The sequence below is a fragment of the Bos javanicus genome, chromosome 11, assembly GCF_032452875.1.
Source record: "Bos javanicus breed banteng chromosome 11, ARS-OSU_banteng_1.0, whole genome shotgun sequence".
Classification (NCBI taxonomy): domain Eukaryota; kingdom Metazoa; phylum Chordata; class Mammalia; order Artiodactyla; family Bovidae; genus Bos; species Bos javanicus.
This window is the reverse complement of record NC_083878.1, coordinates 69,173,881-69,190,256: the sequence shown is the minus strand read 5'-3', so window position 1 is coordinate 69,190,256 and position 16,376 is coordinate 69,173,881. Positions and strand designations below refer to the sequence as shown.

Below are 16,376 nucleotides of genomic sequence, written 5' to 3'. Positions count from 1 at the left end.
CAGCACTCCAGGCTTCCCTGTCCATCACCAACTCCCGGAGTTTATCCAAAACTCATGTTCATTGAGTCGGTGATGCCATCCAGCCATTTCATCCTCTGTCATCTGCTTCTCCTCCTGCCCTCAATCTTTCCCAGCATCAGGGTCCTTTCAAATGAGTCAGCTGTTCGCAAGAGGTGGCCAAAGTATTGGAGTTTCAGCTTCAACATCAGTCCTTCCAATAAATATTCAGGACTGATTTCCTTTAGATTGGCCTGGTTGGATCTCCTTGCAGTCCAAGGGACTCTCAAGAGTCTTCTCCAACACCACACACAGTTCAAAAGTATCAATTCTTCAGTGCTCAGCTTTCTTTATAGTCCAACTCTCACATCCGTACATGACTACTGGAAAACCCATAGCTTTGACTAGATAGACCTTTGTCGACAAAGTAATATCTCTGCTTTTGAATATGCTGTCTAGGTTGGTCATCACTTTCCTTCCAAGGAGTAAACGTCTGTTAATTTCATGGCTGCAGTCACCATCTGCAGTGATTTTGGAGCCCAGAAAAATAAAGTCTGACACTGTTTCCACTGTTTCCCCATCTATTTCCCATGAAGTGGTGGGACCGGATGCCATGATCTTCGTTTTCTGAATGTTGAGCTTTAAGCCAACTTTTTCACTCTCCACTTTTACTTTTGATTGAGTAGTACCGAAAGGGAAATACTAAAGACTTTGTACACATGGCTTGAGAACAGATCCTTTGCTTACTGCTTTTGTAAGCCTGATAACACATAGTAACTTGGTTAAAATGTCTGTTTAATTTGGGATTTTAACTTTGGATGAGTTACTAATAAATATTAAGGCAGTTCTTCTTTGTATTTCAATAGCTAGGTTTGGCTTGAAAAGAGGCTTTGGAGAATTTTGAAAATCTTACAATTTAGCTAACTCCTTTAAGAATGTCATCTGGTGTATCTGTTATTTAATCCAAGGTCAGTGCCAAATTTAAGGTATGTCATGAGATGCTCATTATGAAAGTAATTTATAGTAAAACCCCAAAACTCTAAAATATATATTTTAAATGTAGATATTGGTTAAAATTATATGTAAATACTTGTTAAATTGATTCTAGGTTGGGCTATGCAGGCTGCTGCCTATATCTTCATTCATAGGAAATGGAAGGATGACAAGAGCCATTTTGAAGACATGATTGATTATTTTTGTGATATCCGTGAACCACTTCAACTCCTCCTATTCCCTGAGGGGACTGATCTCACAGGTAAGGTGGCCTGGGCTTGGATCACAGAACTTCACAACATGAAAGGAAAGTGAAAGTGAAGTCGTTCACTTGTGTCCGACTCCTTGACTCTTTGCCACCCCATGGACTGTAGCCTACCAGGCTCCTCTGTCCATGGGGTTTTCCAGGCAGTAGTACTGGAGTGGATTGCCATTTTCTTCTTTAACATGAAGGTACTCTGAAATCAGCTATCTAGTCTAAATTTCTCAGTCCTCAGGCAACTGAACACTAGTGAGATTAATGGCCCATCCCTGGAGTCATTCAGTTGGCACATCAGAACCCAGAACTCCTGATGTTCAGCCCATAGAATTTATAATTGGCAACTCCAAGAAATAGTGTTTTTATATATTAGTATTATATACTAAATTATATACTTAGTATGTTTATATAACTAATATATATTATATATGTTTATATTATATAACTAATTATATATTAGTATATTTGATTTTTATAGTTTAAATTCTATAGTAGTTAGATCACAGAGGGTAATACTGAGCATAATATTGGCTGCATATTGTTTAACCTTGAAATTATATTGTAAGTTTATTAATTCCCAGAGCTGAATTATCATTGGGAAGTTTTAATGGACAGACTGCCATATTTACATTTTTTAATATTTAGAATGTGTAACAGTTAAATTTGGGTATTGAAATCAGCTGTATTAGAGTATAGAAAGTCATTTTCGGAAGTGATAGATTTATATTTGTGAATGCCAAAATGTACACCAAAGAGTGGCAACTTTGGAAGTTATTTAGTTATTAAAAAGATAATTGGGTAAAAGCTCATGGGTTGCTGTTACTTTGGTATATCAGTATAAAAATGTTCATACATTAGATATTCAGAAGTTATAAGGTAGATATTTTAAACTTTTTTCACTCTATTTTTTCTCAAGTATCGTTTTTAAGTGATGAAGTTAACATCTATTTGAGTATTTTCAGGGTCCAGAATACTCATTATTCCATGATGTAGTTGCATGTTTTTAAAGTTAGAACAGTATTTGCCAGATAGAGGAAACAGACTGATCTTAAAGCTTAAAAAAATTTTTTAAACAGTATTTTACAAATAGTTTTGAGTTGGGATATGATTTTTTTTTTCTAAGTAAGCTAGCAAATTACCTTTGGTGTGAAAAAATATTTGTTAAAGGTGTTTTTTACCTTCCATGATTAACTTTAAACTTGGGTTTTTAAGCCCAAAGAGAATGTTTTATGATCCTCTTTAGGTTCTGAATCCAAATTGTTGGCACATTTTTTAATTAGTGCATTTAAATGTAACTTTAAATATATTTCTATTTTCATATGTTATCATTGTTTATAAACCTTTTTTTTGCTTATGCAAGTAATATACACAATACTACACAAGTTAATTTGGGGAAATTTATACTTTTTGTACTTAATGTTATATTGTAATATCACACATTGTTAGTCATGGTTCTTCAGAAAAATAGAACCACCTCTGTATGTGTGTGTATGTGTGTAGAAAGAGAGGAAAAGAGAGAGAAGGGGTGGGTCAAATTAGGAATTGGCTCACATGATTGTGGAGGGTGGTAAATTAAAAATAGATAGGGTATATCAGGTGGAGACTAGGGGAGAGTTGCAGTTTGAGTCCAAAAGCAGTCTGCTGGCAGAACTCTTTTTTTCGTTTGAGGAGTGAAAGTGAAAGTCGCAGAGTCATGTCTGACTCTTTGTGACCCCATAGACTATACATTTTCTCCAGGCCAGAATAAATGGGTAGCTGTTCTCCTCTCTAGGGGATCTTCCCAACCCAGGGATCAAACCCAGGTCTCCCATATTGCAGGCAGATTCTTTACCAGCTGAGCCATCAGGGAAGCCCAAGAACACTGGAGTTGGTGGCCTTTCCCTCCTCCAGTGGATCTTCCCAATCCAGGAATCGAACTAGGGTCTCCTGCATTGCAGGCAGATTTTTTATGCTGCTGAGTTACCAGGTAAGCCCTTGTTTAAGGAGATTAGTCCTTTTCTCTGAAGGCCTTCAACTGATTGGATGAAGCCTACTCACATAATGCAAAGTCTATTGGTTTAAATATTAATCTCATCAAAAACACCTTCACAGACACAGCTCAAATAATGTTTGACCAATATCTGGGTACTTTGACCTAGCTGATTTGCCACACAAAATTAACCATCACAGTTGGTATACTATGATTTTGTGTTTTGTTTTCCTGATTTGGAAAGGAAAGCTTTTCTTGGTATTTAACAACTATAATATTACATGCAGTTCAACACCCTTGTATATTTAGTAAACTTCTTCATTTAATAAATATATGAGTGCCTGGAGCCTCATATACCAAAAAATCTCTACTTTCATGAAACTTATATTCTAAGAGGAAAGACAGATAAAAAAACAATAAAAATATGCCAGGTATTCATGCATGCCTTACAGGAAAAGCAAGATAAGGAGAGAGTAATAAAAGATGGGGGCATAGGGTGCTGTTTAAGTAAGGTGGTTTGAGAGGGCCCCTTGAGTGATAGTTGCTCGTCATGGCTGACTCTTTGCAACCCCATGGACTGTAGCCTGCTAGGCCCCTCTGTCCATGAAATTCTCCAGGCAAGATTACTGGAGTGGGTTGCCATTTCCTTCTCCAGAAAAGACCCCTTAACTTTTCATTTAAGTAGAGACTAAATGAACAAAGTAGAAGATCATGCAGATGTCTGAGTAGAAGGCATTCTGGCTAGCAGGAAGAATCTGAGGTGGAACATGACTGGCTGGTTTGAGAACATCTGAGCAGATAGTATCACTGGAGTGGCAGGGCATGCTGGTGTTAAGAGTGTTAAGAGGGAGCCAGCTGATGAGACAGGAGGCTGTGGTGAGAAAGTGAGGTGCTAGTCCATTAGTCCTAATAATCACAGAGTCTGGGGGTAGGCAGATGAAGTGGGCAAGGAGGAGAAAATCTGCAGCTCTGATCTATGTCTGATTATTTCTGTCTTCCCACGTCGTGCCCATGCTTTTTAGAACTACTTCCACCTGTATTCACATTTTACATCAGAGTTCAGTTTTGGTCTTCAGATCCCCCAAGTCTATGACCAGCTGCAAGAGAGAACTGAAGAGTAGTTACCTACTCATCTTTGTGGTGACTCTGGGATTCCCCATCCCATGTAAGATCCTGCCAGTTGTCTATAAAATACTGTTCTGTAGTCCCATGCCCACAATACCCCCAGAATAAGAGAGGAGCTTATTCCTTTTCTTGTTTAGGGCTTTTACTTTTGACCTGCTAGAGATCTGTTTAATCTTTTGACTCAGTTTACAGGAGTGTTCTTTTAGTGTTTTAGTGTTGTGGAATCCATCTATACTTTTTTGAGATTTTGAGAACTCCATGGTCTTAAATGTACTCCTCAGAAAATAGTATTTATTTATATAGGTTTTTTTTTTTTTTTTTTCCACCCCCTGGTGACTTGGAATGGTCTAAATTTCAGGATGCAGCTGAGAATTGCAGGTTCTAACATCTGTTGTCATCAGAAAGTATTTCATGATCTCCACCAGCAGCTGAGGCCAAATTTCTAAACACTTTACTTTTTCCAAATATAATTGCTGAATAATGGGCTTGGTTCTTCTTGGGACTTATAAAGTTACCTCATGGAATGGAAAAAGTTTTTGCCAACAGTTGGAACATATACTTGACTCAGTAACTATATTCAGCCAAACCATGTTCAGATGTTTGTACATGATGTGCTAATCATGTGCCCATTCTGTTGTGGAGTGGTTTTAGTTAGTAGTATTAGTGTGCTGTGCGCCTGAGCAAGGCAGATACTTCACATTGCACTGAAGCCCTAAATTATGGGGTTAAAACAGTGTTGATCTGTTTGGCAAATTGTTGGTAATTTCTTCTGGATGTCCAGATCCTTATGTTTTATTACTATTTTATTTCATCTTTATATTCTAGCATTTCAATTTTTATTATGTTATGAAAATTTTAGTTATTAGTATTTTATTTATATTTCAGTTTTCATTGTGTATTGACTATTTTATAAAATCTCTTAAAGAATTGAATATGTTATAAAACATCTTTGATACCTTATTATAAGAATTTTCAAAATTCCAGTAAGTAGGTAACTCTAGGATTATTGTTAGGGATTTAATAAAGTATTTCTATCATTTGATTCAGCATGTTATATTGAATAATTACAGAAAAATTAATTGCCATTTTTATAAAAAATTTGTACCATTTCCTTTCTTTACTTATCATTCTTTATTTTATGGCTTCTACTATCGTTTTGTTTAGAAAATAGCATGACTCGAAGTAATGAATTTGCTGAAAAGAATGGACTTCAGAAATACAAATATGTCTTACATCCAAGAACTACAGGCTTTACTTTTGTAGTTGACCGTCTAAGAAAAGGTAAGCACCTGTCTCAAAATGCACTTTTTTTATGTAAGTGGCAAAAATTGGTGAACTTCACATGTAGCTCTTTTGAATTTACAAAGCACTTTTTTATACTTTATTTCAAGAAATAAGAATAGTACTGTATTTTTATACTGACTTGACTCCATGCACTAAAATGTTTTAAAACAATCAAAAGAAAACATTTTTTCCCCTTTTTTGGAATAGAAAATAATAAAATAATGCATAGTTAGACTATCATTCCATTTTTAAATGTTTCTTAAAAGTCGTGAAACTGTCTTGAGAGTATCTTATCACCTATAGTTATTTATAGCTTAAAAAATATTTTTATATTCATTATTCCACTAAGTGCAACAAATGATTCTGGTTGGTAGAAAGGAAGTACTGCTACCTCCATTTTATTGTTAAATAGAAGTTGCATCCAAGGTGGTTAGTAAATTTCCATAGGTCATGGATAGAACCTCATTCTTCTGCTTCCTACTCTGTGGCTTGTACTACCCTCTGCCCCTCATGTCCTCTAGAACCATGTCTATCGAAGGGCATCTAGAGATAAGGTTGATTCCATTGACCATGTCACACTCATTTAAATGTTTACATTTTGATATTTTTATGGGGAAAGAAACAACTGTACATTTTGTTCTAGCTGCATATTTAAGTATTTATATCTTCATACACATATGTACATACAAATAAATAATAGACATATGGATATATATGGAAAAGGAACTATCCAGAATCACCCTAATTGGCATCACTGTTGTTCCTTTAGGGTTTAATGTACTTTAAGATGGAATGTATAACCTCATTTAGTGAACCCTGCCAAAAGAAGTATCTTTACAACTAAGTACTCATGAGTTTAAAGAAATGTATAAGAAGTCCAAAATCACATTAGTATAGTAAACTAAAGATGTTGCCCCTATTAGTTTGGCTTGCCTTTGGAATTCAGTGGTTATAACTAAAATGAAATGGAAACATGGGCTTGATGGTCATATTGTATATGACCGTCTACCCATAGAAACTCATGGAGAACACAGTTCTTTATGCCCATGGAATAGGACAGGGAGCCCCAAGACATTAAAGCAGTGATCCTGCTATTTTTTCTTCTTCCCCAAAACATGGTACCACTTACTGTGGCATTCAGTTTAGGCTCACCCTTCTCATTCCATAATATGTTTTTTATTTTCTAATTGTCTACTATTTTATAGTATTTAATGATTACTTTTAAAGTATTTCTGACATCATGGAACATTCTGTTGGAACACATCTTTTGCTAATAAAGATCTTTTTAATTGTAGGCAGGATAATGGAGAAATTATTTTACAGTGGATAAGGATATATCTATAGAACTATCTGTTCTGAAATCTGGAAAATATTTTAGTAGCACACTGATTTATAACTTTGGGGAACGTGTATTGCTTAGTCATCACTCAGAGTACTAGTTAACAACCACAGTATATAATTTTTCCTGCCCAAACTGGCAACTGTACCCCCTTCAATGTACCAGTCAAAAAAAAAAAAAAAGGTAATACACACGGCTCCATTTGCTTCAGTTAAAAAAAGTTGATGAGTCTCTTTACTTCAGTTAGAAAAGTAGAATGGGTCCTATATACTATGATAATAATAGAAACAAGAAATGTGATGGCTATAATTATAATAGTAATCTAATTAGAACAGTAGCTAACATTTATTGAACATTTACTAAGTACCAGGCATTATGCTAAGTGCTTTGTGTGCGTAAAGTCAGTTAACCCTCACAACAACCAATATTTAACTTATAGAGCAGAAATTGAGGGGAAGAATCAGTTCAGAGTTATTGGAATATAGTTTGTCTGACTGAGTAGGCTGTGCTCCTTCTACTGTAATATGGTGCCTCTTGTATTTATAGTGTGATTTCAGTTGAAGCACCTTTGTAATAGTGAGCTGGCTGGTTTCTTCAAGGAAAGTATTTAAAAGAAAAAAGAGGCTAAATGGCCAGATAATGGAGAGATGGTAGTCACAAGTTGAAGTGGTTATGATGCTACCTGAGATAACAAGGGGAGCAGGCACAGTCTGGTTGGGGTGAGGAGGTGGCAAGTGGACAGAAGGAGAATAGGTTTCATCAAGAATCAGAGGTAAAGTGGTTCTTAGACCACCATCTAGTCAGAGTGTCCTTTTAGAAAAGCAGTCTAATACTCAAACAGGGCCCAGCACAACTGTCTTATCTTTTTGAGATCTGCTTTTAGTAGTCAATTAAGTGAAAAAGCAGCTTGTGTTAAACAAATGACCATCATAAATAAATATTCCAGTGGCAACCTGGAGACCACATATTAAAACCAATTACTGAAGAAATCTATGAAGACAAGATGGCAGAGTAGAAGGACTCAGACCTACCTCCTCTCACTAAAACACCCAAATCACAACTGCTGAATAACCATCAACAAAAAAGACACAAACCTACCAAAAAAGATACTTTACCCACAAAGACAAAGCAGAAGCCACAAAAAGATGGTAGGAGGAGCACTTTCATGATATGATGAAATCCCATCCCTCTGAGTGGGCGACCCACAAACTAGAAAATAATCATATCACAGAGGTTCTCGCACAGGAGTGAGAACTGAGAGCCCTGTTTCAGACTCCCCAGCCTGCAGGTCCTCCCCTCCTGGCAGGAGAAGGAGCCCCCAGAGCAATTTGGCTTTGAAGGCCAGTGGAGCTTGAGTAGAGGGGCTCCACAGGACTGGGGGAAACAGATTCCACTCTAAGAGAGCACAAACAAGGTTTCATGTGCATAGGGACCAAGAGCAAACCAATGACTCCATAAGAACGTGGGCCAGACCTGCTTGTGGGTCTTGGAGGGCCTCCTGAGGGAGACAGAGGTAGTCTGTGGCTCACTCTGGGGACAAGGACACTGATGGTTGACACCCAGGGGATTCTCTTGAGTGTGAGCTTTCCTGGAGGTTGCCATTTTGGCACCAAGATCTTGCCCCACCCAACAGCCCGCAGGTTCCAGTGATGGAACGCTTCAGGCCAAACAGCCAACAAGGTGAGAACACAGCCCCACCAATCAGGGGACAAGCTGACTAAAGCTGTCCTGAGCCAACAGCCATTCTATAAACACACCCTTTGACACAGCCCTGCCCTCCAGAGAGCTGGAATCCAGCTCTACCCACCAGGAAGCAGGCACAAGCCTCCTTGGACCAGCCTTACTTACTGGGGGACAGAAACCACAACCAAGAAGAATTATAATCCTACAGCCTAAGAAACAGAGACCATGAATATAGAAAGTTACGCAAAATGAGATGGCAGAAAAATATGTTCCAGAGAAAGGAATAAGATAAAACTCCAGAAGAACAGGTAAGCAAACTAGAGATAGGTAATGTATCTGACAAAGAATTCAGAGTTTTGATAGGAAAGATGATCTAAGATCTCAGAAAAAGAATGGAGGCACAGACCAAAAGGATACAAAAATGTTTAATAAAGAGCTAGAAGCTTTGAAGAACAAACAGATGAACAATACATTAACTGAAAAAATACACTGGACAGAATCAATATCAGAATAAATGAGGCAGAAGAATAATTGAGCTGGAAGACAGATTGGTGGAAACCCCTGCTGCAGTACAGAATAAAGAGTAAAAGAATGAAAAGAAATGAGGACAGTACCAGTGACCTCTGGGACAACATTAAACACACCTTGCATTCCAGGGGTCCCAGAAGAGAGAAAGGGCCTGAGAAAATGTTTGAAGAGATAATAACTGAAAACTTCCCTAACCTGGGAAAGGAAATAGTCACCTGAGTCGAGATGTACAGAGAGTCCCATACAGGAGAAACCTAAGGATAAACACACCAAGACAAACACTAATCAGATTGACCAAAATTAAAGGCACAGAGAAAATATTAAAAGCAACAAGGCAAAAGCAACAAATAGCATAACAGGAGCTCCCATAAAGTTATCAGCTGATTGTTCAGCAGAAACTCTGAAGGCCAGAAAGGAGTGGCATGATATATTAAAGTGATGAAAGGGCAAAAGCTACAACCAAGAATACTATAACCAGGAAGACTCTTACTCAGGTTCCATGGAAAGATCAAAACAGACAGGCAAAACCTGAGAGAATTCAGCACCACCAAAACAGCTTTGCAGCAAATGCTAAAGGAACTTCTCTAGATGGAAAAGAAAAGGCCACAACTACAAACAAAATTATGAATGAGAAAGCTTTGCCAGTAAAGGCAAACATACAGTAAAGCTAGAAATCACCCACTCACAAATGCAGGATCAAAATGAGCAGCTCTGACAAGAGGAAATTACAAATGAAAGATGTTGGAAATGCATTTGAAATTAAGAGTCCAGCAACTTAATTTGTGTGTGTCTGTGTATGTGTGTGTATTTTCATACACACACGTATAGACTGCTATATCAAATCCTCATGGCAACAGCAAACCAAAATTCTACAGTAGACACACACACACGATAAGCAACACAAACAAAACACTAAAGATAGCCATCAAATCACATGAGAGGAAAACAAAACAGGAAGGGAAGAAAAACAACCAAAAAAAAAAAAGCAAAAAACACACCCCAAACAATTAACAGGATGGCAATAAGAACATAAATATTGACAATTACTTTAAATGTAAATGGATTAAGTGCTTCAACCAAAAAACACAAAATGGGTGAACTGACACAAAAATCAGACCTGTATATATGCTGTCCACAAGAGACCCACTTCAGTCTAGGACATATACAGACTGACAGTAAAGGAATGGAAAAGATATTCCATGCAAATGGCATTCAAAGAAAGCTGGAGTAGTAGTCCTCATATCAGAAAAAATAGACATTAAAAAAGACTACTACAAGACACAGAGTAGGATACTACATAATGATCAAGTGATCGAGAAGATAAAACCACCGTTAATATATACGCACCCAGCATAAGAGCACCTCAATATATAAGGCAAATACTAACAGCCACAAAAGGAGAAATTGACACAGTAATAGTGGGGGACTTCAACACCACACTTAGATCAGTGGACAGAATCATCTAGAAAGAAAATCAGGAAACACTGGCCTTAAATAGCAAATTAGATCAGATACAGTTAATTGATACAAATTAACTTATTTAGGCTGTATGCTGTCACCCTGCTTATTTAACTTATATGCAGAGTACATCATGAGAAACGCTGGGCTGGAAGAAGCACAAGCTGGAATCAGGATCCCTGGGAGAAATATCAATAACCTCAGATATGCAGATGATACCACCCTTATGGCAGAAAGTGAAGAGGAACTAAAAAGCCTCTTGATGAAAGTGAAAGAGGAGAGCGAAAATGTTGGCTTAAAGCTCAACATTCAGAAAACGAAGATCATGGCATCTGGTCCCATCACTTTATGGGAAATAGATGGGGAAACAGTGGAAACAGTGTCAGACTTTATTTTGGGGGGCTCCAAAATCACTGCAGATGGTGACTGCAGCCATGAAATTAAAAGACGCTTACTCCTTGGAAGGAAAGTTATGACCAACCTAGATAGCATACTCAAAAGCAGAGACATTACTTTGCTAACAAAGGTCTGTCTAGTCAAGGCTATGGTTTTTCCTGTGGTCATGTATGGATGTGAGAGTTGGACTGTGAAGAAAGCTGAGTGCCGAAGAATTGATGTTTTTGAACTGTGGTGTTGGAGAAGACTCTTGAGAGTCCCTTGGACTGCAAGGAGATCTAACCAGTCCATTCTAAAGGAGATCAGCCCTGGGATTTCTTTGGAAGCAATGATGCTGAAGCTTAAACTCCAGTACTTTGGCCACCTCATGCGAAGAGTTGACTCATTGGAAAAGACTCTGATGCTGGGAGGAATTGAGGGCAGGAGGAAAAGGGGACAACAGAGGATGAGATAGCTGGATGGAATCACCAACTCGATGGATGTAAGTTTGAGTGAACTCCGGGAGTTGGTGATGGACAGGGAGGCCTGGTATGCTGCAATTCATGGGGTCACAAAGAGTCGGACACAACTGAGCAACTGAACTGAACTGAACTTATTTACAAAATAGAAATAAAACTCTGAAAACAAACTTACAATTACCAAAGGGCAAATGTGGGAGGAGGGACAAATTATGAGTTTGGCAGTAATATCTACATACTACTGTATATAGAATAGGTAATCAACAAGGACCTAATGTATAGCATAGGGGACCCTACTGAGTAATCTGTAACAACCTATACGGGAGAAGAACAGATATATGTATAACTAAATTATTTTGCTGTACACCTGAAGTTAACACAACATTGTAAATCAACTATACTCTAATATGAAGTAAAAATTAAATTAAAAGAACAATTATCATGAGGTAGCATATTAGGTTAAAGCGTCTGCCTCCAATGCGGGAGACCTGGGTTTGATCCCTGGGTCGGGAAGATCCCCTGGAGAGGAAAATGGTAACCCACTCCAGTATTCTTGCCTGGAGAATCCCATGGACGGAGAAGCCTGGTAGGCTACAGTCCACAGGGTTGCAAAGAGTCAGACACGACTGAGCGACTTCACTTACTTACTTAGCATATTAAAAAGCAGAGATTACTTTGCCAACAAAGGTCCATCTATGGTCAAGGCTATGGTTTTTCCAGTGGTCATGTACAGATGTGAGAGTTGGACTGTGAAGAAAGCTGAACACCGAAGAATTGATGCTTTTGAACTTTGGTGTTGGAGAAGACTCTTGAGAGTCCCTTGGACTGCAAGGAGGTCCAACCAGTCCATCCTAAAAGAGATTAGTCCTGGGTGTTCATTGGAAGGACTGATGCTAAACTCCAATACTTTGGCCACCTCATGTGAAGAGTTGACTCAATGGAAAAGACCCTGATGCTGGGAGGGATTGGGGGCAGGAGGAGAAGGGGATGACAGAAGATGAGATGGCTGGATGGTATCACTGACTTGATGGACATGAGTTTGCGTGGACTCCAGGAGTTGGTGATGGACAGGGAGGCCTGGCATGCTGCAATTCATGAGGTCGCAAAGAGTCGGACATGACTGAGCGACTGAACTGAATTGAACTGAACATCTTTACTGCTAACTCATGCATGTAACTGAATTCACTGTTTCTGACACCTAATAGCTAACACAAGGCAGGTGAGAAGTTTAAGACATAAAGAAGTTACGGTTAAGAAGTCTTAGCAGGAAATACTGAAGAAGAGAAAATGCTTAACAAAGAAAGTCGTTTCTGAGCCTGTGTTTACAATATATTTCACCAAGACTAAGAATATTTAGAAACACACACTTAACCTGAAATACAGCACCCATTATATAACATGATACAGATGTGTTGTTCTTGTAATCATAACGGTGAAAAGTTTTTCCTGAGTACCTTGATCTCCATTTTTGTACTTGATTCTATATTTTTACTAGATTATAACCTTCTTAAGGATATGTATTGTCTTTCACGTAATAAAGACTAAATCAGTATTAGGTGAGTTGAATGTTTTCTTTTGTCTGAATAGATAAGCACAGTGTACTACCATCTTCCCAGCACAGTGTGTGTTACACTGATCAGTATCTATCACGGATATTTTATTTTATATGTCCCCCCTCTAATCATGGGACAATTCAGTAAGTGATTATGTAACTCTTTTTGGTACTAGATTAACCCAGATCCAAAAGAAGTTGCTCACTTAGAAAAGAGCTTTTCCACGAGAAAGTTTTTGGTTTTGATTTTTAGTTACACAGTGTTAATAAATTTATCACACAACTCAATGCACTGAAATGTAGTTATACTCATTACTATCACTGCTGCTATACTATTTTTAACAATAGTAGCTTTATTCTTCTTTGATTTTAAACAAGTAAGGATTTCCTCCAACCATTGGTTTTGTTACATGTTTGGAAGCCATCACTGAGTTGTAACCATGCAGTAATTGCCTTCATCATTAGAGGGCACAAGTGTGCACATTTGAGGCAACTTAAAATCAAGTTAAAGTAGTTGGGAGTGAGTCAAACACTCCCAAGTCAAACACTCCATTGAACAAAACCCTGCCTTTAAAAAGTTTATAATCTTCCTGGATAGATAAGAACAGTGTTCATGGAAATATAAAAAAAATAATATGACTTTAATTATGTGCTGGGTTGTGTGGTATATAGTATACACTATTATGCTGAATTATACAATCACTTCATGGCAAAAAGTTGGGGAAACAATGGAAACAGTGACAGGCTTTATTTTCTTGGGCTCCAAAATCACTTCAGTTGGTGACTTATAGCCATGAAATTAAAAGACACTTGCTCCTTGAAAGAAAAGCTGTGACCACCCTAGACAGCATTTTAAAAAGCAGAGACATTACTTTGCCAACAAAGGTCCATCTAGTCAAAGCTATGGTTTTCCTGTAATCACATTTGGATGTGAAAGTTGGACTATAAAGAAAGCTGAGCACCGAAGAATTGATGCTTTTGAGCTGTGACGTTGCAGAAGACTCTTGAGAGTCCCTTGGACTGCAAGGAGATCCAACCAGTCAATCCTAAACGAAATCAGTCTTGAATATTCATTGGAAGAACTGATGCTGAAGCTGAAGCTCCAATTCTTTGGCCACCAGATGTGAAGAACTGACTCATTGGAAAAGACCCTGATGCTGGGTAAGATTGAAGGCAGGAGGATAAGGGGACGACAGAGGATGAAATGGTTGGATGGCATCACCGACTTGATGGACATGAGTTTGAGTAAGCTCCAGGAGTTGGTGACGGACAGGGAAGCCTGGCTTGCTACAGTCCATGAGGTCACAAATAGTCGGAAATGACTGAGCAACTGGACTGACTGACACAACTACAGATATGTTCAGTGAAGAGAGCTCATGTTGAAATACTCAGGTAAGGCTTCTTCAAGAAGCTGCATTTCCCTTGGAGCTTAGAGACCTTATGTAATTAGGATAGGCATAAAAAAAATAAGGATGGCTGAGGACAAGAAAGAGAGAGTACAAGAACGGGCACCGAGTTTGGGCCAGGTGGAGCTGAGTGGTCAGCTAGGGGAAAACCAATCTGATTGAGCTGAAGCCCTGTGCCGTAAACTAACAGATAGTACTTAAGAAGGCTGTGTGGAGCCATTATTGTTGAAAAACTTAATTCCTGCGCCCAAAGAGTCGTGTTTTTATTTTTTTCCATTTCTAGATCAAGTCACTCAAGCAAACAGCTCATGTGTTAAGACTCTAAAACATATGGATATATTTAAGTTTCAGATTTGAAATAAAATATTTTTTAAGTCAAAGTAAAACAATCCATATTTTAGCTCATATTTAGTTCATATGCCTAAATTCTGAATATGAAGAAGAATACTGTCTTGCCACTAATCTAGGGGATATACACTTAACAGGTAAAGATTAAGTAAATTCCCACTAGGCATTTTGGATCAGCACACCTGACCAAAATTCCTCAGTTTATATTCAGGGAGAGAGAAGCATTAACTGAACACCCAGATTACACTTACAGTATCTGATAGTCCTGAGTTGGGCTCCCTCATTTTGGTCTGTGGTAGTTCTTATTTGTTCTGAGAAAGCTGGTTGTTTTCTAGGAAGTAATAACCATATATTGATCATAGAGAGCTCAGTCTTCAGTGGCGTTTTTAGACCATTTTTATGTCTTGGGCTTTTTGCTACCTGCTGATAACCCAGTCTTTTCTTGCCCATAGTGGCTGTGTGAATGGGGGATGAACAGTGGCCAGCAGGAGCCGTAACACTACATTTATCTTAATTGGTGAACCTCCCCCAGGATTGCATTTTGATGACCCTTCCTACCCAACAGCGTGTTCGAGGAGGCCAGGAAGAAAAGGCAGACCAACTGTTGGAATATTCTGTACATTAAGTGTCATTGCACTCTGACCTTTCTATGTGACTTTTTTTATTGCTGGAAACTATTTACAAAATACAATAAGACCTTTCCCTTATGTTAAAAAAAATGTAATTCTGGAAGTAGATCTTTGAGATTTATTAGAATATTTCCTGAGACCTAAATTTTCATCTTTCCCCAAATTTGCAGATATCTTTGTAGACTCTCTTTTGAGGCCATTTTAAAAAGCTTTTAAAAGCTTTTATCTATGGTGATGAATAAAATACAACAAAACCTAAAGGAAATTTGGATATTGATCAGTGGGAAATCACACAGATCAACTAAATAACTTGGTCTTAATACATCATGAAGCAGAAATGATCCACACTCGCCTGAGCAAAATTATATATGACCATATGTTAAAGACCTTTGGAGTCACTCATTTCAAATCTTTGAATGCCATGGTACTGCTTTAGATCATAAATGGCATTTATATTGTTCATTTTCATTTTCTCTCTCTCTGTCATAGCAGAACATCTGAGATGCTCACTTCGGACAGAACTTGCCATTGTGTTCAGTGAAGAAAGTCATGACAGTCTTAATTAAAAATGGTAGAAACCCTATTAGGTCCATAAAAACAGCCAGGTCACATTGATCAAGTACTTGCCAGGTTCCATGCACTGAACTGTTCACATGTTGCTGTCATGCAGTAGAATTGCCCAGGGAGCTCTTTAAGACATACATACTCGGGTTTAGGCTCAGATCTGCTGAGTCAGAGTCTGGTGGTACACTCCCGGGCTCAGCTACCTCACTAGCTGCTTTCTTACGAATCACTTAGTTTTCAAAACTGTGCTTCCTGGTGGTTGGCCTTGTGCTACACCAAAGGAGACTGGCTCAGTTAGCAGCGTGCCCAGGTCTCAATGGCTGCTGAGTGGAGTACCATGAACTCAGGTCTCTTTGATGGCAAAGCCTATGTTTCCTCCTGCTATGTA

The 16,376-nt window shown here is 38.2% G+C and overlaps 1 protein-coding gene across 3 annotated transcripts in view; it reads left to right on the top strand.

Annotated features, from left to right (window-relative positions):
* LCLAT1 (lysocardiolipin acyltransferase 1) overlaps positions 1-16,376 on the top strand; it is a 193,810-nt gene that overhangs the window by 108,578 nt on the left and 68,856 nt on the right. For all 3 annotated transcript variants that reach the window (XM_061432931.1, XM_061432932.1, XM_061432933.1), the window contains 2 exons: positions 1,106-1,252; positions 5,508-5,624. In XM_061432931.1, coding sequence (XP_061288915.1) covers positions 1,106-1,252; positions 5,508-5,624 — 264 coding nt within the window. The remainder of the gene's footprint in view (positions 1-1,105; positions 1,253-5,507; positions 5,625-16,376) is intronic.